Source organism: Egretta garzetta, unplaced genomic scaffold (assembly GCF_000687185.1).
Source record: "Egretta garzetta isolate BGI_Z169 unplaced genomic scaffold, ASM68718v1 scaffold156, whole genome shotgun sequence".
In the NCBI taxonomy this organism is placed as follows: Eukaryota; Metazoa; Chordata; class Aves; order Pelecaniformes; family Ardeidae; genus Egretta; species Egretta garzetta.
Window position 1 is genome coordinate 1,439,315 of NW_009260125.1, and position 25,685 is coordinate 1,464,999.

Genomic DNA, 25,685 nt, shown 5'->3' on the forward strand with positions numbered 1-25,685 from the left:
TTTGAACTGTGGCCCCAGTGACATCTTGCAAGTATTGACTAAGGGCAGTTCTACTGATATTCTGCAGGGATTTGTGTTTAAGGAATACCTTGAACTGCAGGACATATCCAGGCTTCAGAGTTAAGTCTCGAGTCACTGCAAACCGGTCTCCATCTGATTTACCAAAGAGCATGGCGGAGGGGGTGGCAGCACAGAAACTTTCATTTTTGGTCATCCCTTCGTTGGCCAACATTAACCACACGCTCAGCTGGTTCATAGGGTAATCAAATGCTGGCTTTTCATAAAAGTTCTGTTAGAAATGAAAAGAAAAACAAAACGTACTATCACCTTTCAGGGTGGCTTCAGAATAATTTCCAAAATGATCAACTTTCAAATTTTGCTATTTGTACTTTCTGTCATTTTCAAAGGGTTGGAATTTCCAAAATTTCCATCTGCACTTTTTGAGGAGATACATAGTTTCATCCTCTGTCACAACGATTAGGAGCCTGATGGTTTTGTGGTAAGACCCAGCTTATTCCCACACAGACAGACAGCTGCAAACGCTATAGCTGTGTCTTTAAATACACCCAATATTTTCAAAGAAAATTATATTCAAAGAAAAGGCTACCAACAGAGAGGATGGTTCCTGTTTCATGGGATGCCCACAGCTTCTCTTGCTTATTACCTGTGGTAAAGTGGGGTTAACAACGGGAATGATGTGCTTCTGCTTCTCTGACAAAATGATGATGTCGTCAATGGCCCACTGATCATACCCTTCCCCTGAAAACACGGGCTGCCACCAGCGAAACCTCGTGCAAGGTGTCTTGGCTGCAGCTGGTAGCTCCAGATAGACAAACCTGAAGAAGAGAAATTCAGAAGAACTTTAGGGAACACAGTTTATAGAGAAATGGGAGAAATACCACTGAGGCAGGAAAGCCAGTATCTGTCTTACATGTAGGCGTCCTCAGAAATCCTCTACGTATCTGGATACCTATTTATACACTGCATATCAAGAAGCCTTCTGGTCTGTGGAGAATGTAAACTCTAAGATAATGGCTATTTTTTACTCTTATTGCTATACTGCCTAGCACAATAAGGAACTGATTTGAACTCTTCAGCTTTGAATTAAACTGTTCAGCTGATCCATGTTCAGCAAGTCTTAACGTTCTTCTGGTGCCAGCAAGTAATAGTGAAATATGCTGGCAAAACTAATTTCTCATTCGCTTCTGCTGGTTGGTCCTATTTGTAGACAAAAGCGCCCTTCTATTACAATGCCATAGATTATGTAGCAGAGTTTTCTGCTGTGGATAAAAATATTTCAGCCCTCCTATATATGGATCTTCATAAAAGAACTTTAGGTCTTCTCAGATAGCTTGCTTTGTGTTGAACTTAGGAAACACTTTACAAAAATGATGTTAAATAAAAGTTGAAGTTTTAAACCTAATCGTACTTATGTTAAGGAGTACAGTAATCAGTTACTTGTTAAGTCCTGTTTCAAACACCTTACATATATGCATGTATGTGTATATTCCTTTCTATATTCTTTCTTTATACCACATGTTACTTTGTACCACGGACCCTGCTTCACTTGCTTGTTAGGGAGAGAGAGGTGGAGGACATGTTCAGGGCGACAGGGAACCTTCGTTTCCAGAGGATTCCTAGATTTATGTGTTGGAAAATAAGGAATTGGAAAATAAGATCTGGACCACATTTGCAGCAGCAGAAAAATAAATATGGATAGCTATATTCAGTAAGGACCATCACTCTTGGTTACTCGGAAGGGCAAAGGTTTTGTCTAAAAACGTATTGGATGATCCAGTGACGAACGTTTCAGTATGTAGCTTCATTGTTGGATGTGTCCTGTAATTTTGACAAAGCAGAGGCTAAACAAAGTTCAATGGTTTTATACTTCCAAGTGCCTAGATCACCCTAGAAAAGGACAGTTTGCTGAGTAACAGAAGTCCTTCTGAAAACGTTGTTCATTGCAATGCAAGATGACAAGATGGGAAGATAAAACTATTTACATACTGAAAGACATGAACTCTGGGTAACAGAAATCATGTTGATACCTACGCAGACAAATGCAATTAAAATTTTCACTGCCAAGCTAGCTTACAGCAAATTTGGAATGCTGAACATGATTTCTTCTCCTGCTTAAATATTTCTTTATAGGAGCATTTGTTGTATGTGACATTAATACATGTTCAGTAGATCTGAAACCAGAATCAGAGGAAATGGCAGATATCTACATCTCTTAGGAGCAAGTTCTGTATTTGCTTGCTAATCTTTTGCACATTTTAGCATTTTAGTCATGCTTCACATGGGAGGTGAGTGATTGAAAACTTTATATTTTACTTCAGTTTTTTTAAGGCCCACTTTCATTAGGTTTTTCCTTCCTAGTGACAGGAGTTTACTGTTGCAGCCTGGAAAAGCTTCCACATAAATGACTTTTAAGCGTTATAACTTGAAATTATTATTCATGTTTTCATGAATTGAGAAATAGTTTTTTTTAAAGACCTGATGCAGTATGGATTTAATTTAGACCAAAATTATACCTGGGTTTGCTGAAGTCAGAGAAATACATTTCTGCTAGTAGCTGCCAGTTGATGCCACCGTTATTGCTGTACTGCAGCAGCACACCTTCTTCTCTGCTGTCTGGTTTATTGCATGAAGAACTGTCTCCGCCTATCTGGATGTAAAACTGGACAAAATCCACCCAAGTAGTGTCCAAATCCCAGCTTACCAACTGTCTTTTTCCAGCCTACAATACAAAGAACAGAGGGGGGGAAATAATATTAATCATAGAATCATAGGATTGTTTAGGTTGGAAAAGACCTTTAAGATCATCAAGTCCAACTGTTAACCTAACACTGCCAAGTCCACCACTAAACCATGTCCTAAGCACCTCATCTGCCTGTCTTTTAGATACCTATAGGGATGGGGACTCAACCACTTCCCTGGGCAGCCTGTTCCAACGCTTAACAACCGTTACTGTGAAGAAATTTTTCCTAATATCCAATCTAAACCTCCCCTGGTGCAACTTGAGGTCATTTCCTCTTGTCCTATCGCTTATTACCTGGGAGAAGAGACCAACACCCACCTGGCTACAGCCTCCTGTCAGGCAGTTGTAGAGGGTGATAAGGTCTCCCCTCAGCCTCCTTTTCTCCATGCTAAACAACCCCAGTTCCCTCAGCCGCTCCTCACAGGACTTGCGCCCCAGACCCCTCACCAGCCTCATTGCCCTTCTCTGGACATGCTCCAGCAATTCAATGTCCCTCTTGTAGTGAGGGGCCCAAAACTGAACACAGTATTTGAGATGCCACCTCACCAGTGCCAAGTACAGGGGGACCATCACTTCCCTACGCCTGCTGGTCACACTATTATGGATACAAGCCAGGATGCCGTTGTCCTTCAGTACGACACTTTCACTATGAACAGACATATTCAAAGTCAAGCACGGGTGAATATTGCAAAGAAAACTGCACAACATGGAGGACATAAAATTTTGTGTTAACATGACATTTTTTTGTCTTTCAGACAATGATTGTGCTTGGCCCTCCTTTATGTTTTAATCACTCTGGTGTGATTCCACAAGCACTTTTATTATTATGTTTCAACACGCAATGCAACTTTACAATGCAATTTCAACACGCCTATTTAATCTTATTCTTTCAAGGTGCCACGTAACTTTGGAAGAGAAAGAGAAGACCCTGGGTGTCCTGAGCCAACTGGGGCTAAGTTTTTAAGTATTTGTCTTTTTAATGATAAAGCGTAAGCAGTAAAAAGACATTTCTGACATCTGATTTCCCCATTCATATCTTGCAGCGTGTAGGGTTGCCTGATCATTGGAAATTGTAGCCCCTATAATACCCATTGCTTGAAGCCCCTCTACACAAGAATAAGGGAGGGGCATTTTCTCTTCATGACTCACCTGGGCAGGAATTTATTCCTACACAAAACTATGCTCTTTTCCTAGTAAGTGTTGTAAATTAGGAGTCTCTCAACTAAAACCTGTGGATTTGGTTTCAGGTTTGGCTGAGCATAGCTGAGGGAAAAAAAATAGCCTCAAAATTTAGTGAACAGCTTTTGCAAGGATGATTTTGAGTTCTAGCAGGAAACAGCTCTTGGATATCAGCACCGTGGGTAACATGGTCACTCTGTGCATCTTGACAAAGGAAGACAGAGCATATTCAGCTAAAAAAAGCTTTAAGGTTTAAGAGCCTTTTATTGTAATTGGAATCATCCCGTTCCCCTCTTCCCTGTGTGCCCCGCTTGAGGCTGAACTTGTGGGCTTGCACATCCACAAGCCTACAAGATGCTGTACATGGTATGAAGCTGCCCGCAGGGAGGCAGGACACGGGGCGAGAGCAGTGTCCTCGCAGAGGGGACCTGTGTGCCTCACGCCTGGCACAGCCCTGCCCCAGCACAGCGCTGTGCTGCCACAAGCTGCTATAGGTAGGGCAAAGCCAAATATGTGCAGCTGGAGAGGGGATGCAGGGATCATACGTCTGCCTTCACTAAAAGTAGCTGCAACCTGGCACCGCCCCCCAAAATGGAGCAGAACTGGCAACACGCCTACTGTTTTTAATTCCCTAAAAAATTATGGGTTCCTGACCATCTCCAAGCAAAAAAAGTATCAAAAAGGAAAACCTGGGCTAAGTTGTAAAACAATGCTTATGTTTCAAGCAAAATTCATGTTTTTCCCTGTCTCTCACTTGTACATCCATGATCCTCCTGACAAACTTCCAGACAAATTTGAGATAAGCAAGTAGCATGATCTAGCTGGACATAAGTACCAAGATTTATGAGCTGAGATTTAAAATATCATCTATGCTTTTTAATAAGATGATAGATGAATTTAAATCCTGTTCCATGCACCACCTCTATTCTCTTCCCACCCAATTCAGGGTAAACTCAGCACAGATAAATGCCTATTGCTTTCCTTCTCAGAACATTCTGCTTTGCTGGCAGTACAGCCTGGTTCCATAGCTCATTTGTAGACTCTACCAAGTAGGCCACATCACTCTGCTAGACTAATTTCTGGAGCTGAATGCTTGTGGTTTTGAAACTCAGTTAGCTTACACCACCAATGACAATTAAAACCTGTGAAGAACACTTTGACCCTCAAAAAACTTACTTAGGATACAGTCATATTGAGTTATGCCTGCTGTTTTGGTGTATTTGTTGATTTATCCCCAGCTGAATAAAGCACTCCAGGATGACGCTGTGAGAGTGAGATGGGCTCAGCCTTGGGCGCAGCTCTGAGCTTCCCGATGCAGCCCCACGTGGCTAATACTGGCCCAGGTGACACTGGTAATCTCTTGGTAGTTTTTTTTCCACAGCTTCTTTTGGAGACCCATGGGAATTTGAAATTATCATCATCAAATCAAACTAGTAATGAATAATAAAGATGCAAACACCCTTGCTGTCCATGGGCAGGTGTGTACCAGCCAAACATACTGACCCACAGTGGATCAAGCTCTGGCTGTAAAATTATTCCAGGTAGGTTTTCCATATCTACACGCCACAGCAGCTCTGCCTGCCAAAGGGTTAACTACAGAACCAGGTTAATAGAGGAAGGGCACGAGTGACATAACCTCAGAGGAATTGCAGGGGCTAATTGAAAGAGCTCTGTATTGCAAACACATCTACAATTGGTTAAAATGAGTTGTAAACCAAAAGACAGAGGGTCGGCAGAAAAAAGCCAACATTAATTCTGGTAGCAGTAATTGATTACGGCAGTAAACATTAGACATTCAAATAAAAAGTGGCTATTTAAGCAAATGCAAAGAAATTGAGCCTGTGAATATGAGCTCCCAAAACAATACAGAATTGTTGGGCAACTATAAAAACAATTTTTTATTTTCTACCAGCATGGCCACTAGACGCCTTCAAAAAGATCTAAACAGAAATTAAATAAACCACCTTCTGTTAATGGCATGCAGACTGCTACTACTCAAGAAATGAATGATAACCTAACCCTTAGAGATCAATAGGAAGAAGCCAAGAATTTCTAAATGAGTTTTTCACTCCTCCTTAGCAGAAATCAGAAGAAAAGATCATAGCAGGTTAATTCAAATTTAGCAAACTACTTTGAGAAACTTGGCATAAGGAACTGAGCCAGAAGGAAAAACATCTAACAGAGAAGACAATTATATAAAAAAATCCAATTATCGCAATTAGCTAGTTATACTGATTGGTCTATTATGAAATTTTCAGCACGGAGCTGCATTTCCAGGGGAGCTGGATGTGAGACTATGTAGGAGTGCTGAAAATGATTTGATGGGTTAGATTTTTGTAATGAGGTAAACAACACGCAATTACACGGTGTTGCATATCGGGTTATTCTTCTGGGACTAATCTGGCTCTCATGACAGCAGTGGCAGTTTGATCAAACCTTTAAAAGAGAAGCACATAGCTGCATTTATACCCTTCCTTTCAATTAAGAACAAAACAAAACCCAGTACTAGACCCAAGGAGCAACAATAAAAAAAATAAAAATCTGTGATTACAACCCATAATCTTACATCTGGTCATAAAGATCTCTTTTTATTTTAGTTATAATTGCTATTAATTAGCAGAATTCCCTATCTCTCTTTCCTGCTCTATTATTTTTGTCTGCAAAGCATCCAACTTATACAAAAGAGTATCCTCCTACAGGCTAACCACTTTCTAAAAGTCTGGAGGGGTTGCTTTTTTACTAGTTTTGGTCCTGTGACCTCAAATTAAACTGCTTGTCCCCTGGAAAGCCAACCTTTCTCCATCCCTCACCCAGAGCAGTGCAGAACAAACAAATGAGAGCTGGGGATTGCTGAGAAAGAACCGGGTCTCAAACCAGAAAATACGCAGTTAAGACAGTATGACTGTACATGCTTCCCAGCACGTTGGCAATTCACTTCTTTCCATTACAGCTGGTATATCTTGAATAGGTAATGCACGTGTCCCTCCCTATCTCGTTGGATCGCTTTGCTCTTCACCTGCAGAGCACCATTGCGGTGTTTAATGCACTTCTCCTATCGTGTGCCGCTTTCTGCCACCTTCCTTTTCTTTGCCATGTAACCACATCATGCGCCATTCAAACCCACATTCTGTGCCTTTCCCAGTCTCCCACCCCTCGTTAGTACCTTGTTGAAGTAGAGAGAGGAGCCAGATGAGATGACTCCACAGCCTTCTTCAGGCTTGACGATCTCCCCTCCAATAATTTCTTGCCACTCTGTCTTCAGGCTGTCTGGGTTCTCAAAATCAGACATGACAGTCGAAGGAAGGGGATTTTCAGGCTGACATTCAGTACCCCGATACCCCGAGTCACACCTGGAAGGAAGCATAAATGTAACAACCTTTTAAAGACTTCATTTGACACTGGTAATTACTTAAGACAGTGCACTGACCTTTTAAAATTAGATGGGAAATAACAAATCATTCTGGGATTGGTATTTTGGATCCTGGAAACAAACTAGAATAACTGGATAATGGAAAAAACTGTAGCTTATTTCTAAAAAAAACCCCTCCTGGGTGTCCAGAAAGTTTGAAGCAGGCAGTAGTCTGTGCCCTTGGTATTGCACCCAATCTGACAGGGGCTGCCAAGCAGTGCTGAGCCATCCCTGGCATCCTTCGGACCCAGCAAAACAGGTCTGGCACTGTACAGGTTCCTGGGGTCCTTGTGCAAGGGACTGGAGGGGACACCAGGACACCTGCAGCAGGGCAGCCCCATGCCACTGAAAGCTCTTCTGATGCCTGGATCTGCCAAGGGTATGGATTCTCCAAAAGAGAGGTGGGGAGCAACCAGCTGTTAATGTTGCTTGAATGGTCTAACCCCCCAAAGTGCTTTTACTTTTAATGTTTAATCTAAAAATAAGAACATCAGCAAACGCCCCCCAAAAAACCCTATGCAAAATAATAGGATACCTGAAGTGTCAGGAGACCATTTTTAAGAGGAACTGGGAAATGCTTTATACCTGCAAACACCATGGTCACACCAGCCATGTCCACTGCACATGTTGGGGCACTGCTGTCCGATGTAGATGTTGTCTAAGGCCCATTCGTCTTGGGCTGTGTAGTAGCACTGACTCCAGCGGAAACGTGTGGCGCTGGACCTTAAAACCAATAACAGTGCTTTAGTTTGTGATTCCTTACAGAACTGTAAGAAAAAAGATAAAATGCAACTATAAAAAATGAAGTAAGTTGATATCTCAACCACAGCCCAGCCTGCAAAGACTGCCACAACCAAAGACCGATTTTTGTAAACAAACTTTCTAGATGATGCCACTTGCTGCACAGGGCTATATAATGGACTTTCCAGTCATTAAGGACATTTTTGAGGAAGGCTGCAGAGGTATTAAGGGGTTTTGTGCATGATTTTAAGATAAACCTATCAATAAATATTACTGGATTTTTATTGTGTGCCATTCTGAGGGTGACAGGATGCAAAACTGGAAAGATGAAACTAGGGTGTGACTTTGATTTTTATATTTTTGGTCACAGTTGACAGGCTATAAGTTGTGTAAAGCTTCCTTCTGTTACTTATTATAAAAAAAAATTCTATGAAATTAAACTTCTGGAGTGTAAACGTTTCTTCCCTTTGAATACTGGCTATTTCCATTCAACAGTAGCTGACTATTTCTTATTGGATACAGAGATTTCTTTTTGTCAGGATGATTCTAAATGAGACTTTGCTTACATATTACTGGTGACATTACAATCACCAGGTTTTAACAAAGATCCTGTTTCATAGCACCTATTTTTTTCCACATTGCAAATAGCTTGCTCTTGGCCAACTACTCAGACAAAATCCACAACACCAAGGTTTGTGGTAGAGAATCATTGGGTTAGATTACTTGCCTGTGTATAACTGTTCTGGATATTTGTGATATTCTTCAAGCAGAAAACCTTGCTGTAATTTCTCCTTTCTTGTTAAGTAGTTTCTCTTCAACAGCTTTATTTTTCTTTATTATAGAGGAGTCAGGTAACATTATCTATTAAAAAAGTGCTTGATGTTGGCCCTCTAGGAAATCATCCAATGTGATGTCAACATTTTCTGTGCTGAGTGACTCCTGCTAGCCAAACCCAGCCTGACATCCACCACCCTCAAAATCAAGGCTGGAGAAGAAACTGAATCATGAGAAGAGTAATTTTTGTCACTGCTGAGTCTTTTCAAGCTGCCGTGCCAACCCATGCATGTCCAACAGGTTACAGGCCCTGGCTAGCAGCAGCTCCCAGCTGGTGGGCGCAGGGACCCTCCACGCTATGCTCGTGACAGAATGAGATTAAGAAAAAAATATTGCACATGAAGTGAAACAAAGATGGGACTCATTTATCATGCTGGAGCAAAAGGGGCTGCGCCAGCTGTGTGATGGGTCTGGGAATAAAGGGGTGGTGGGGACAACGTGGATGCTGAGGCTGGGTCGCAGAGCTGTGGAGGGGATGGACCGGGAAAGCAAGGCTGACCGCAGAGAATTAAAAATCAGATGTTAAACTGGGACAGACACATGCCTGGCCAAGGGCTGACTGGGTGGGCTGAGGACGAGAAGGAGGAGGTTGCTACAAGTAGGAGCTGTTTCAAACTTCTTTCTGAGCCATATGGCTATGGCATGATGGCATAGGATACAATGCTGTTACTTTAATTTCACACCTGCTCCCCCCCAAAAAAAAAAATGCAGAATGACCTGTTAAAATTAATATTGTAAAAGTGACTGAGCAACCTGCTTGCATGTATGGAAGTGGAAAAACATATAGAGGTGGCCTGTGCAGCTAAAATGGGCAGTACAGCAGAGCAAGTTAACCATCCAGTTGCATACAAAGATTATTTTAGTACATGCTTGGAGAAATTTTTAGAATAGCAATTTTTAATTTATTTAAAAAACAAGTGAAGCTGCCTAAGGTCTTGATTTTTAATTGGAATGACCCCTTGTTGACTGTTTTAAGTATCTGCTTGATATTGAAAATACTGTAAGCATTTTTACAGCATGCCAAGCTAATCTGCAGGGGCAGATCTGCCGATTAAATACTCCCTCAGGATATAATGTATTGATGGGTTACATTACAAGAGCTATGAATTATCCATTAAAAGTGCACAATGCCAGTAATCTGCACATGAAGGACTTCCTAAGCTTGCATAGGCACAATGGGCAGTCAATATTCACCATAATTATTTACTGCTTATTTTCTGGGTGCTCTGAAGCCAGCACATCACCTCAGTGGTGGTGTTCGTGTTTGCTCCAGAGCATCAGTGGCACTGCAGAGAGCCCCGACAGACTGTGTGCTTCAGAAAAATAGTGATGACTGGTGTTAACTTGCATGTGCACTGAGGAAAATAACAATAGTGAAACCAAAGAAAGGTTTTATAGCAGGCAAAAAAATCCCATGACCTCCCAGCACAATAAAACTCATGTCAGGTTGGTTGTCCAGGTGACAGGAGAGAAAGCCTGGTGGCTGGGCTCCTCTGGTTTTCGTCAGTGAAGGTGTGTGGGTAGAGGTGGGGTGTGCAACTCTGCAGCCCCAGGGGTGTTTACAGCAAATTGGGGGAGATTTACAGTGATATGGGGGCAATCTGAACATTCCGTGGAAGTCCCTTGGTGCCCAACAAGTGGTGGTGGCCCCTGAGCACAATTCCTGGTGCTGCTTGATGTGGCGTCAATGGCATCTCCCCAGCCACTGGGGGTGCAAACATCTCTGCAGGGTGGCTGTGTGGGTGCATCACGGCTGGTCGTAGGGCAGCAGGCTCACATCCACCGTACATGAACAGTGGGGAGGGCCCACCCATGGCTAATAACAAGCTACACCTCTGTGCCCAGGGGAGCACTGCACCTGAAGCCCTACTGAGAAGACCCCTGTGCAGCACCGCTGTGGGGCTGTTCCCACGGCTGGCCCCACATTGCAAGGTGCAGAGGTGACACCAGGGCTGACAGCCCATGCTGGCACTTGCCTGGGTTTCACCTGAGCAAAATGTTTCCCTGGATAAGCTCATCGTCCCCCCTCCTGCTGCAGGGAGCTGCTCAGCTGTAGGGGACTGCCACCCCGCAAGGCGCAGAGCAAAGAGCCACGCGCTTCTGGGGTGGCTCCGTCTTCCTCCTCCAGTCTCAGATGCTGGCTGCACGTCAAGCTAAGGGTCACCTCAGCCCCGCTTGGTTCTTAGAAGCTCCTCCAGATGAATACAGCAATGGCAGGAGATTTGTTTCCCTTATTTAAGGGGAGGGGAGGAAGGGAGGAGTTGTGTTGCCACCTGGAGATGAATACGTGGCTCAAACGGAGGTGTGTGCATCAGCCAGATGGCTGGGGACCATCCCCGTTCAGCCCCATCCTACCCAGCAGGACTATTTTTAGCTGCAAAGAGATCTCTCCTTGGGGACAGCTTCACTGATGCAGGCATCCAGGGGCCCCAGAGCTGCAGCAGGGTGAGGGGCAGCCCTTGCCTTCCCACCCAGAGGGGAGGTCACAGGGGGATGTGGAAAGCAGGGCCGCCGTCACATGGCTGCAGGCAGCGGAACCTCTCATGGATTCAGATGCCTCTCCGGGCGAGAAGAAACGCGTGTTAGGCTGAATTTGCAACAGCGAAAGCAACGCCGCTGAAAAGCCAGTCCTGCCCACTGTTTTTTGAAAGCTTTCCAAGGCTGCTCTGCACCTCAAGGTAACAACAGCTTAAGAGGATTGTGTTGTTAAAAATGGTAATCAACAATTTTAAAAAGCCTTGTTAATTAAGAAAAGAGAATAAGGAACTGAGTGTCAGCTGCATTCTCAGTGATAAAATACTGGCTTTCTGGACAGTCACCTTTTGGACACCTATTCACATGGGAAGTGCAGTATCAAAGGGTTATGAAAACATTTTCATACAAGCAAAATAAACCTCCCCAGTTCCTTGTATTTCTTCCCAGTGTTTTGATGCTACTGGAAGGCAATCTGGCTTTCCGATGACATTGTATCTAAGTCAGGTCAAAGTCTAAGTCAAATAAAAGTCACTGTTGTTGCATGACATTTTACATAAGCACAAGGAAATCACGGTGAGTCCCAGATGTATTGTGAGTGAAATGATGTTCTTTCTGTTATAAAATTTTTCAGGTATGTGATTTAAAATAAAATCATTTTCTTCTCTCCTGGTATTAAAAACCCTAACGATCTAATGCAAATTTGTAGCTGATAAAATTATATTTGCTACCTTCTGAGTTACCATAATTACATTTACCCAATTATCCTGAAGCTCTCATTCAGTCATTAGGTGTTGATTTGTTTATGAAGTCAGCAACTGACAGCTGCTTGTATCTCATTAAGGCCTGTTCATATGTAAATGCCTCCCATAAAACTGAAATTAATTTTCATCGGTGTTAGAAATGTTTGGTTCAAGTACAATACAATTTCAGCAAGCAGGTGGATACATTTCTTTTCTCCAATCCAAGTCTCACTGTTGCAGCAGACTCCCTAATACCCCAAATCTTGGATAACACAGGGACCTGGTATACTCATGCTTGCCAGATGCAGAACACCTACAGATGTGCAGAAATACGAGCACGCCCAGGAAGTTTTACAAGAGAAATAGGTGCTGTTGTGAACAATTTTCTGGCCGCATGAGCACAGTAGCGTGGCCTGACGCTACCTATGCACCCAGGGTACAAACCCTCAGCGAGGAGCTGTGCACGCAGGGGTAAAAGCTCCAGCAATCCTGGCAGGGCTGTGCAGGGGTGTGAGGGCATGTCGAGGCTACCAAGGGCCAGAGCAAGGCTAACAAGACCTCAGGCCCCAGTCCTGAGTCCTCGTTTAGGTGGTTTCTTTCCCTGAGCAGTAAGCACAAGGTGGGCTGCGTATTTGGCAGCCCTTGTCTTATGGGGCTGAGCCAGCAAGAGCTCACTTCCCCTTGCCCTGGTTTTGGGAAGGCAGAAGACCTGCCTCTCCCCCTCTGCGCTGCTTTTCCTGGCCATTACTAAGTTTTCACCCATGGGTGGATGTTGCAGCGGAGTGCGGGTGGGGAAGGGAGAGGACAGGGAGGGAGGGCGCCCCAAAGAAGAGCCCCATGGACCATATTCGTTGCCAGGCTGGCAGAGGAGCTCTGCACATTGGGTGTTCCCCGCTAACCCCCAGGCTTGTAAAGGCAGAAACTTGCCCTCTGTTGGTATGTGTGCTTTAAAAGTGGGAAAAAAATCCTTTCCCAATCTCAACCCAAAGTAGTGACTGAGCCCTCAGTCTGCTCTTTGCCAGTGGAAAGGAGGGAAAAAAGAGGCAAAGCGGCTGAGATGCGCCTGGTGTGTTGGATTGCTTTTGGTGGGGAACATGCAGCAATTCCTCCTTTCCCCCCGATTACTCTGTAGCACAACACAGTTGTACTGAAAAAGTGATTTATGAATAGCAAAGTAATGTTCAGTGGTAATTTGTGCCTTAATTACAAACAAAACTCTGCTAACAGACGGGAATCCCTTCAGATACAAGACAGAGTGTGAAATATTTATGATTTGTGTGCAGCATAAAATAGGAACCCAGCTATTATTTCTTCATAATTTCTCCCCACAGTCTCCTAAATTAAAATGGAATTATTTGCTTCTGTCACCTCATATGCTGAGGAAAATTATTAGATCCTAAAGAAAAAAAAGCCCACAACATTGGTATTAACATCAACTATACAGTGTATAATAATAACTTTGAGTACAGTATATGTCTTATAAATAAATTTTAAAATAACAACCTACTTTGAAGTATATGTTGCAAAATTGTAGACACTTTTTAAACACCTAAGTGCCTATGTGAGCCACAGTTTGTACAGCTGGTGGCACATAATGGCATGTAAAATTTAGTACATTATAATCTAACTACAAAGCAGCTATTCATAGTCTTATTTGTGCCATGTGGTATTACCTGACCTGATACATTTTAAGGATTTGGTATTTGGCCCGATGTTTTGCCTGGAAATATGAAATTCTGAATATTGTCTGTACAGTAAAAATGGCCAGTATGTTGAAAGAAGGTAGCATCATGGGGTGGTTGATAGAAATAGGTTGTGCTGAGACCATGGAGAGTGCAGAAAAATGATGAAGGACAGGGAAATACAATGATAACTTAATCTGAGCAAGCTCTCGTTGCGATTGCTGTGATGGATTCAAGTCAAACATAAGCAAGGTGTAACTCTAATTGGAATAATTTAATTCTCAAACGAAGGAAGCCCTTAAGATTACTGAGATTGATGACAACTTTTTATTTGTATGCTATAGTAAGTATTTTGTAATAAATAATAAATAAATCATCTAGCTAAATAAATGAAAATGTTAGGGCAGGCAAAACAAGTTTGACTACAATAAGATGAATAGGGTAGGGCTTTCTGATAATTTTTTGTTGCTGTTTTTTGCAGAGAATGTTATTTTTGAAGACATGCTATAAAAGGAAACAAGAGGTAAAAAATTCCCAGAAATGAATCATTAGTTATTGTTTATACAAGGTCTGAAGATGTAAACAATAAGGAATGTGCAAAATAAAAATTAACAATCCAAATAAAGCCTTCATCCGGTGGGCCATTTACAGACAAGCACCACTATTTCTGAAAAGGTCTGAACTTTATTAGAAGAGTCACAGTATGTATTAAAAACAACCCTGAACAATAGCTTCTGGTGACTTCACCAACATTTCACTCTCCATTTATGTGAGGAAGGCATTTGATGTTAAATACCTGCAACTGGGCCAGCCCTGGTACCCTGGCACCCCCACCTACCAGCTTGAGTGTGATCTACAGAGGACGTGATCTCCATCATAGAAATATCAACCTAGATGAATGACCTGCACCCAAAAATAAAAAAAAAAAAAAAAAAAAAAAAAAAAAAGAAAAAGAAAGAAATGCTCACCAAGTCTTCTGTGGTAAAAGGACGGTGATTCTCCTCCACTGAGTAAATTCGCTGGAGTGGTAAATACTTGCTGATGTAAACTCCTGACAGCTTGGCATACTGGGAAGACATTCCTTGAAGTAAAATATTTCAAAACGAGATTTAATTTTGAGGCAGCATTGGGAACAGAAGCAAGGGTTAAACATTCATGGAACCAGGAGCTTGCCTGGGTCTAGATGCTGCAGCAAAAGACCCAGAAGCAGAAATATCCCAGCATGATCCAAAAAATATCTCAGAAAATTAACAGTAGTACAATTCAGGATAGGAGAAGACCGTGTGGCTCATCTAGAGGGGTATGTTTGTCATTAGTGACTAGTAATTTTTTGTTTTCCTCCATGAGGATGTCTAGCTCATTTTTCTACTGCTCTCACCCCAGCATCTAGTGCTGACTATGGAGTAAGTCTACAAGGCCACTGAGGGATAAGTCTACAAAAGTGACCTCCAGACCATTATACCAGTTGTTTTAGAGAGCTACCTGTGAGGCCTGGGGATGCTGGCTCCCCCACCGCCTCCATCTGCAGTGGGGACCCGCAGTAGGAATAGCCAGAGCCATGCAGGAACACCCAAACGCCATCTTCTGAAGTTGCCTCCAGAGGCCCTTATGATGCTCTGCAGCTGCATTAATTTTGACACCTACAGCAAGTGGTGCAAGTTCTTCCTTCCTGCTTCCATGATTCCTCCTGTATCTAACTGAGATTCCTAGAGAGGTCTATTCCCAAAAATTTCTCTTTTCGGAAAATCTGATCATTATCACATTTTTACATTAAATATAAACACAGTCCATTTTCCCAGCCTCTTACAGTTTTCTAGACCTGACCTTCCCATGTTACTCCACTTTTCTGCAAGATTCCGTTCATTTATTTATACATTGCTAGAACAGCACCCAAAACTTTTGTGCTATGGTTCTGATGAGGTATTTGTAAAGCGCTTGAATGTTATTACCAACCTGTGTGTTCCTTTTCTAGCTACCCATTCCGAGAGTCCCACCTGCCACTACTGCCCCAGCACAGCTCCTCCTGACCATCCCCACCTCTCCGAGAGTCTTTCGCTGTTCACTGCTCTGCTCATCCCCATGTAGTGTCGGGCACAAGGGGGCTCTTTGGCACAGACACTTGCCCATGCAAGTAGCGTACTCGGACTGCTATGAAACTCATCATAAAGCATTGATACTCTACGTTAGTTCAAACTATTAGGAATATTAATAGTTAAATTATATAGTGATAGTTATATATTAAATGTGAAGAATGACAGACTATATTATTTTATGGAAAAATTTATTGCTCAAATATCTAAGAGTATTAAATGAAAATCTGATGGCTTATTCCATCTTATTTTTTTTCAGTAGATTTTTTAAAGGCTTCATTTCCTTTCCAGCAGTTTTCAAACATTTTTCATTGATTCATCTCCCCTAAAAGATCTTGTAAAACAGGATCTGATCAGTGTGTGGGAAGCAAACAAAACTTTCAGACATTTTAATTAATTAGTGTTTTGTGTATTTGTCAGATCATGTTCTTGAGATATACTACAAATAGCCTTCTCTATTACTCTTTTATCACAGCAACATGGGTGGTGTGAGAAAAACTATCTGGCTACAAGTTCTTTTCTCTGAATTCAGCTCCACTGAGAGAGGAAAGGAGCACTAAAATCTGAAGGCAACTGATCTTCCATTGATGGCAAGGACTAACCCTAAGCACCTACCATGAGGAACTATTCTTGGACACCATGATGATGCCTGCTAGGTATAAAAGATATCAACATCGTTTGAAATACAGCATTTATAGCTTTCCTCTGGATTCTGGATTCACAAAGTTTAAAAATTCACTTATTGCCATTTCTCTACTCTGCCCCCCAAAGTAAACCTGGTGAAACACAACATGGCAACAGGTAACAGGACAATGCTTTCACTGCTCATAGAAGATGTGGGACTGGACGTTCAAATCCCCCTGTGAAACTACAGAGCAGGCAGTGAAAAGGCACTGGGGCAAGTTCCCTGATACCCTCTGAACCTGCTCGGAGGCAGCCAAAGGACCTTGAGGTTCACCCTGAGGCCAGGGAAAGTCCAGCTTGCCATCTAAGAGGGAAAACAAAAGCACAAAATTATGGCCAAATGCGCTATTCACATTTGTGCTGAGACAGGGCTGAGCCGCACGGGGAAATAGCAGCCAACACTGCTATTTGCACTTCTAGCAGAGATGGGGAAACAGCCGGTCATTACGGCCCTGGACTGTGTTTGAACCAGGGATGGGAGATGAAAGGCTCTACATTACAATTCCCCAAAGGAATGCGCTTTCCATTTACGAAATGGCTGCGCACAAGGGCAGAAAGAATTTCTATCCATTTAAATGCCAGGAAACAGTAGATGCATTTTGCTTTGAAAAACAAAGCAATAGTGCAGGAAAGATCTCGTCCATTACTCTGCAGCTCTAACTGTGCCCCAGTTCTTTTCCCAAACTTGGTCCATTCCTGTCACAATTTTGTGTTTCAGGCTCTCAGATACCTTTCTTCCAAATATCATGAAACACAGTTTAAATACTTCTATTAGTAATTTTGACTGATTCCAAGTAAGAATTTCTTTATAGACAGGGGAATGAAGAAAACAACCTCCTTTGTTCAATGCCACAAGTATATTTCAGATGATGTTTTTATAAGCAGAGATAATGGAAGACAAAGGTCCTTGCTGCCAGCCTCACCTCCTGAACAAGATGCCACGTAAGGCCATGGTTGGTGGAGTAGTCCAGTTTCACCTGGTTGTCCATATGAGGGGTAAACGCCTGACCACAGCCCATCACCAAGTTGAACTGTATCATATATGAGGCTCCGATCTGCATAGACTGGGTCTCCACGTAGCGCATGCTAGAAGCTAACTTCGAATCTCCTGTAAAACTGAGAAATGTAAGGAAAGAATCAGGATCCATCCCCAAAATAATTCAGAAGGGAACATTGTGAATGGTTCTGGGTTAAATACAATGATAATTCTTTGTTCTGCAGATTGGTACATGGGATGAGACCACGCATAGAAGCATCTTTCCGTTGGTACTTCTGCAAATTACCAGGAAGGCCCTGAAGTATCCCAGAGTGTGACCACTGAATTATTCTATTAGTTCTTACTATATGCTCTTTGTATTAAGGATCAAGTTAGGATCAAGCAAAGAATAACACACAGAAAAAAACAACAAAAAGAAAGTTAATTCCCCAGGAGTGTGCATTGCCTAAGGTCATGTCACAGTAGCAGCTGTAATTTCATTCAAACACTGGACAGTAAAGATACACTGCATTTAGTTTAAAATATTCCTGTTACATAGACTTTTCATTCTATTGATTTTTCAAGTGAATCTACATGCAATGCATCCACTGACTTTTGACTGTGTTTGAGAATTAATATCACCTATCCTCAGCTTCTTTTCTGCAGGATGTACTGATATAAGAGTTATATTATCCAGTGGACTGGAGAACATAATCTTGTCAGTATTAATATTTGGAACACACCAAGCCTCATATATGATACAAGGTACCCAGTTATCACATACATAACACAATACATAGTTTGAAATTACAAGGTTATTTCACTTTAAATGCAGATTTTTCTTCTGTGCACTATTCAAAAGGGGAACAAAATCAAATGCAAGAGAGGTATAAGGAGGAAGTAATAATAACTTAAATATTGAATCCTGCACACTAGCCTTCAAAACAGAATGTTTTTAAGGAAGTTCATGTAGCATGAATATTGCCTCCCTCTCCTTAGTTTGAGACGTTTAGTCAGTGTCTTCAGAAGTGCTGTAGTCCTTTAAGCTTCAACATTTTCTAAGACTGTTCTTAAATATGAAAAATTTAGGATAGGGATTGCATCTTTTTAAAGAAAATCACTGCAAATCATCATGCAAAAATAAAAAGCTACGTTCAGTACAGTGGTGATGAATGGAATAATCTAGTTCATGTTTGACCTTATGGCCGAGTAAGTAACAGTTTATCATCTTAAATAACAAATCCTAATCTTTCAATATTGTACAATAAAACATATTAGCTTCCACCCCTGTAAAATTCAAGGTCATGACAAAGTCAATGTAACGACTAGGAATACAAGTCAGCATTAGCACTCTTTTAAATTAAATCACTGACCCACACTGTTTTCTGTAGTGTCCTTTCCAGAGAGAGCAGTTAAGCCACGAATTCCAGAATCCTCCCTTAAAGCTTTAGAAGAAATTACTGAAAGCTGACATTAGTTTTATTAATTATCCAACTGTTGTTACTTGGCACAAGTTAAGATCCAGGCTCCTTTTTGGTCTCTGGCCTTGCTCTCTGTGGCTTCATTTCCTAAAGGATGATCCAACTCACGGCACCATATGAAACTACCCAGTCTGTGCTGATCAGCACCATGAACCAACAGGGATGGACATTCCCTTCACTGCTGGGGCACTGTCATGGCCAACTGGACTAGAAGGCAGTAAATTGCCTTGGAAAACTGTATCTCAGTTGTTTGCTCTTTCAGTCAGTGTTGTCAGTGTTTTTCTTCTCAGTGGGAAGGATAATTTTGAATTGAGCAGAGGGTATAATGTACCCCCATCAGCAGGCCAGCTGCCAACCTAGGGTTTGTGGCTTCATTGTTAGAACTGAATGCATCTCGGAAGAATTTGCTTGGATAATGCCCATACTTATTTTTCTTCCAAACTTTATCTTGTGCTTTTCAAAACAACAAAAAACCTGCAAATTTTAAAGTTAAAGCTGACTTGGACTGACGCAGTTTTAGTTTCTACAATGCAGCTTGAAATTTCATGGCTGGTGTGGGAAATCAAAGTTTTACTGAAGCCCTCTTGGGAAATCTGTGCAGTACAACCAAGCTCTTCAGATATCAGTCGGCCATGTGCAGTGTAATCAGCTGAAAGTTATATGTAGCAATGATTTGGAAAATGATTTGGCACCGCACACATAAACCTGTGCATGACACATCACAGTTACCTAAAGCTTATCTGAACAGAATGATAGAATTGAAACTAAACAGTCTGATGAAGCATCTGCCCAGAAGCTGTCTTCCCCAAAGTGATGGAAGAAAAGTGAAGAACTGGTGCTCAGCATAAATGTTTCAAATTGTCTTTGTCTCGACAAAAAAAATATCCATCTTTTCAATATTACTGGTGTAAAATTAGAAAAAAAAAATCTTAAGCTCTGATCTTTTTTACTGGTGGCATTCAGATCATGATTGAAACACTTTTAGTATTCTTTTTCATGTAATAACTTAGTCACTGGATATTGTACACAGTACATTAAGTAAACATTGTTTTAAAGTCTTTAACCTTCCTTTTCCGGCTGATATACCTGTAGAATCCCTTTTTATTATTCTTTGCATCCCTAGCCAAGTTAAGCTCCAGCTGCGCCTTCGCCTCCCTGACCCCATTCCTACACAACCGGACCACTTCCCTATACTCTTCCCAGGATGCCTGTCCCTGCTTCCACTGCCTGTGCAGTTCCCTCTTCCTCCTTAGCTTGACCAGCATCTCCTGTCTCAACCACGCTGGTCTCTTCCCTTCTTTGCTTGATTTCTTACACCTAGGGATCGATAGCTCCTGCGCTCTGTGGACCACTTCCTTAAAGATCTGCCAGCTCTGTTCTGCTCCCCTGTCCCTGAGGGCCGTTTCCCAGGGAGTCCTACTGACTATCTCCTTGAGGAGAGAACTGTGAAAAAGGAAGCTAGTGAGGAGATGAAGACAATCTGTGATGCTCCATAAGAAGCTCTTTTAAAGGGAGGAAATCACATTATGGGTTCACAAAGTCCTTTATCACCCACAGATTGCCTCCAGCTGAACAAGGGCAGCATTAAAGGTGGGGGCTCCACCTTATTTGCTGCTTACTCACTTTCCAGCTCTCCCATGTATGTCGTTAGGGGTGTGCTCTTCTGCTGGAATAGCACATGTTTTCTTTGTTTGTTCTGGGAGTCACACAGCTGGAATACATTTCCACATTTTGTAAAAGACAGGCTAATGTTCCTGGCATAACAGTAATTAACTAAAAAATCTTCAGAAATGAGAATGCAAAGGCTATGTTTTTGTATAAATATGTACCTGTGAGTTGGTTTCTAGCACATATATAATTAGGCCTGCGGAGGCGCAGGAACACAATACCCATAGGTGCCCTCAGAACAATCGCTCTCCCTCCAAGCACTGCCAACTAATTGGTACTTCTGGGAAAGATATCACAGCCAATGTCAGCCAATCTGCGCTGTCCAAACTGCTCTGGGATCCCCAGAGTTACCATGTTTTCAAGGCCAGTACTTCAGGAATACTGAAAAGCCACACAGATGCAGCTGATTTTGTAAAGTTGCATTGACCAGGAATATTGACGTGTTGGTCAAATGCTCAAGCCAGCCCCAGCTCTGTTTCCATCAAAGGCAGACGTTTATGTCTTTTTACATCACCTCATACCTACCTCGTTAAATAATTCTTACACATATTAATATATTTTAATTAAGTCAGTTACCTGAAGAAATCTTTCTGCATACAAAGTAATAATTAATCTAAAAGACCAAACATTTTATAAACACAGGTCAACTATCAAGCTGATGTAGGGCAACTGTATTATATGGCTCCATAAGGATAGTTCATTACGAGCCAGACTTACAGTCTTCCCCCAGGCTGCTCCAGGGACACTCTATTGCCCATTACATTGAGTTAAATGATAAGGTCATAATCTGTCTGAAAACAGTTTATTTGTATTACACTATTTTATTTGTGTCCAGATGAATATTTAAAAAGTTTTAGCATCCTTATCAATACTTAAATGCATTTCAGCAAATGGCTGTTAATATTCTGTAATGCTCCTGAAGCATTTGGGTCAAAGTCTTGCCTATGTATGAGAATTTTGGAGGAGTGATGAATTACCATACATCGTCAAACACTTCATTTTAAAAGTGTTCTGGAGTCCTTTCAGCATACTCAATACATTTGCCATAATAAGGTCTAAGAACCAATCTGAAACAAAATGTTAATGGTTACAATCAAATCAAGTTACTGTTCCAGATATAGACCATTTTAAACCACTCAAAAATCACCTTTCCTCAGAACATATGCACATCAACAAACCTCTCTTTTCTAAATGTAGCCAGATATTGGAGAGAACAACTTCCCTTTTCAAACAAGAATAAAAATCTCCCTCGTCAGTTTTCCCCAATTTTAAGGATAAATATTTCAGGTTCTGAGGCAGAAACAGAGGCCTAACAGACAATTAAAGGCAATTCAGTGAAAACGGGCCTCAGGATGACACCCTGTAAAATGATTTATAACATATTTACCATAGTTCTACTAATGAAAATGCAGTTGTCAGATTTTTCTCAGGAGGATAGTGTCAGTGCCACTGCAAACTCTGCTCATAGAAAGTCATGAGTTAGAAAATGAGAACCAAATGGACTCACAGCTGGGAAAAGCCCACAATAATTAATTTAACTAGCAGCCATTTGTACAGACTTTGTGTAAGTTTAAAAATTTCCCTTGAGAGAAACAAGGTCAGTGAAGGATAGAGTTCATGTCTTCCAGTGATAATGAAAAATACTTACACATAAATAGCAAGGAAATATTTCAAAGGCTTCGATTCTTTATTTGATGCATGGAAAGTTCAACATTTCCACTATGACCATGCACTACAAATCCTAGGCAATATATGGAGATGGAGATTTTATTGTTTTGATTCTGATTTAAAGTCTTAGAAGGAAAACAGAGGAACCTTTGCTATCTTAAATAACCTACCCCCCTCCCCGTGATAAACTGGTCTTACAAGAACAGAGGGAAAACAATGTCATTAAAGAGCTTTCATTCCAACTCTTTGATGAAGAAGATGCAAACAGTTTGAGCCCCAACATGTTGTTTCATTTTAATGAGCAGCGAGTACCTTCCTTGTCCTTATTAAAGTGGTTAATGGTGCTTCTACTGCCTCATTATCACCGCTAGAACACATTCGGTGTTGTTCCTACTGCTAAGCCAACTCCTTTTAGTTTGACAGATGATCAGAAAGTCAAATCAGATTGCTCAGAGATACTTGTTAATAAAATTCCAACAGTGTTTCTCTGAGTGCCCATGGGGACGCTAACATTATTTATATTTTCTTGAGGTTTTCTATAATTACTGTGATTGTACTTTCTCCAAATAAATATATCTATGCCAATTAAAGCTATACTAGGTTTATGTGTTGATCAGACTAGCATGAAACTGTTTTTAGTTTTAATCAAAACAAAGAGATTAAATTGAACTTCCCTTCCATTAATTTCAGATGTTACACTTACGTACTCCAGAATTTAATTTTTGTGAAACAGGTTAACTTTTTATTAAAAAAGCTTATTTTTATACAATTCTATCAGGATTTTCTTTTTCTTTGTTTTTTACTTCTTTTTCTTTTCTTGCCTTTTTTTTTTTTTTTTTGGTTTGGGGCAGGTGATGTTTCCTTGTGTTTGTTTGTAAATACACAGCACATTTTAGGCATAATTACAATATGTTATAATGCTGATCATGGTGTAATGGTTACAACAACAGACAAAATAACTACAAATGACTAACTTCATTCCACCAACATTCTGCTGCCTTTCCTTTTTGGAGTATAATCTAATGGCTATGTAAACAGATCTGAACATCACTTACAAAATATTCAGTCGGTACTTAACAGATTATTTCATAACCTGTATATCTGTATTAACCTGACTGGATTTTAAGTTAAGATTATGAAAATTTTCTCAATTGTTTCCATTAGGATATTCTTTAAATATTTTGTGGGGAAAGAATGCTACATTCAAGGTTCCCATCAAACATAAACCTCAGTGCAATGGGGTGTAAAGACTTACTGCTAATTGCAATTTTATTAGCAACTCTATTTTTGTCCATAATGTGAGGATGAGACACAATTACTCTGAATAGCTGCTGGAAAGACTTGCAGAAATCGCTTGGTTTTTAGCAGGATGAAGAGACAAAGAAAACAAAAGTAGAACAGAAATGGATACGTGTTTCTCACCAAAGAGTCCAGTCGTGTCCACAGTAGGGCTGAACATTTCCCAGGTAGAATCCCAGAGACTGTGTGACTTCAACTAGGTTGGTAAAGTCCAGGCTGATGCTATTGAAAAGGACAGAGGTCATGATGATTTCATCGATAGCCCACACATCTTCACCTTGAGAAGAGTGATATGGTTGCCACCATCTGAACTGAATGCCAATCTGTCTTGCATCTTCAGGCAGCTCCACTGAAATTATTCTGGAAAACAAAACAAAATTATCATTGAAATTTTGCTTTGTAATAATTCCATGGGGATGTATTTTATAGGTTTTTTTTCATACTGACCCTAAAAATCATGTGTTAAATGCAGCCCACAAGCACCTTAGCATCTACTGGTATAGCTTCTACCAGTGACAGGGAAGGGGGAATTGTTAGTGCTCTTGGTAGTCGATGTATTTATTGAATGACAGCCATGTGCAAAAGCCACCAATTTTGTATACTTTGCTGCTACCGTGGAGCTCTCTGTAAATTTTACTGTTGCTCTTGCTTGCCAGAAGAAACCTGAATGCCCTCCATCTGAAACCCAGCTGCAGGCTAGGGGCTTAGACTGCCAAAGGGATGATCAGCTGACAAAGATTTACAAATTGCAGCTCCACTTTCTCAGACTCAGTGGCTTTTATCCTGATCTGAAGAGATCCATCTTCTTAACACCTGTGCTTCTTTCTGCACAGCACTAATGTCATGCCTGTGTTGCTCTTGTCTTAGAAGAACCCATCCATCTAAATTGCCATGTCCAAAGGGGAAAGGGTCCATCTTGTCAGACGGTGTGATTTTGTGTAGTCTCTTATGGAACACACTTTTCTTCTGTAGTTGCACAGAGATGCAACTGGAGGTGAGTCCCAGGCACTTCTGGTATGCAAGGTCACCTGATTTGTCATGGCAGCTATGTCAACAAACCTATAATTGACAAACTGCAAAGAAAATTAAGCATAATACCTAATTTCCAGGAACAATTATCATATATGGCAGCAGGGAGCATGCATTAATTGCCACAGTAACGACACCTTCTTGAAAGCTCCATAAATCACCAGGACCATAGTGCCCCACACAACGCACGTGAGCTGTGAAACAGGCTGGCAACAGGGACATTTGTCTCCATCGGTCTACAACTGCTTGCTGGCAAGAGAGTTTTTGGCAAGCTCGTCATGTAGCTGCTATTTTCCCTTCTCTCTTAGAGGAAATGTGGATAAAATGACAATTCAGGTAAGCTGGAAACATCACTTTATACTTCAGCACCAAGTTTTTTCCAGATTTAAGCTGCCTGGTGTAATGCTTTGTTCCGTGTGTATGAAAGTCTTGTGCCTACAGCGCTCTTAGTGCAAAACCACAGCCTTAAAAATGACTTGCTAAACTGTCCTTGTAAAGAGTAAATTTATAATATCGCTGTTTGATGTATTATTATGATATGTTAATCCATTAGCAAGAAAAAATCAAATGGCTTGGCTAAACAAGTGAGAAGCACTCAAAAAGTCCTGGCTGGCATTTCTAGGAGCCACTTTCTGATGGTTGTAGGCTGGAGAGAGCAGCATCGAGGGACAGCCAGAGGTGATGGCTGCTGTGTTCCCATGGCAAGGCACCAGCAGTGCACACACTTTATGTATGGCAGATACATTTCTTTTGCTGCTCAAATAAACATGCTTGAATAACTTCATACCCTTCTAAGAGAAAGACCAAGTCCCATTACTCTCTGGCATGTGAATAAACTACAAGGACTTTCTTTCTACCAAGGATTCCCTAATAAACAGCAACTCTACAACTTTTTGGGTCAATTTTTAGAGGCACAAATGTCACTAAATCGCTACCAATGCTAAAAGGCAGCGATAGTTTTGTATTCTG

At 41.3% G+C, this 25,685-nt stretch overlaps 1 protein-coding gene across 1 annotated transcript in view; it reads right to left on the reverse strand.

The window, feature by feature from the left end:
- Positions 1-25,685, reverse strand: part of RELN (reelin) — a 258,355-nt gene that overhangs the window by 70,849 nt on the left and 161,821 nt on the right. Inside the window, exons 20-27 of the mRNA XM_009641400.2 lie at positions 23,811-24,047; positions 17,519-17,711; positions 14,790-14,902; positions 7,935-8,072; positions 7,104-7,290; positions 2,535-2,740; positions 665-836; positions 89-289 (exon numbers count right to left, since the gene is read on the reverse strand). Of these exons, the coding sequence (XP_009639695.1) occupies positions 89-289; positions 665-836; positions 2,535-2,740; positions 7,104-7,290; positions 7,935-8,072; positions 14,790-14,902; positions 17,519-17,711; positions 23,811-24,047 (1,447 nt within the window). The remainder of the gene's footprint in view (positions 1-88; positions 290-664; positions 837-2,534; positions 2,741-7,103; positions 7,291-7,934; positions 8,073-14,789; positions 14,903-17,518; positions 17,712-23,810; positions 24,048-25,685) is intronic.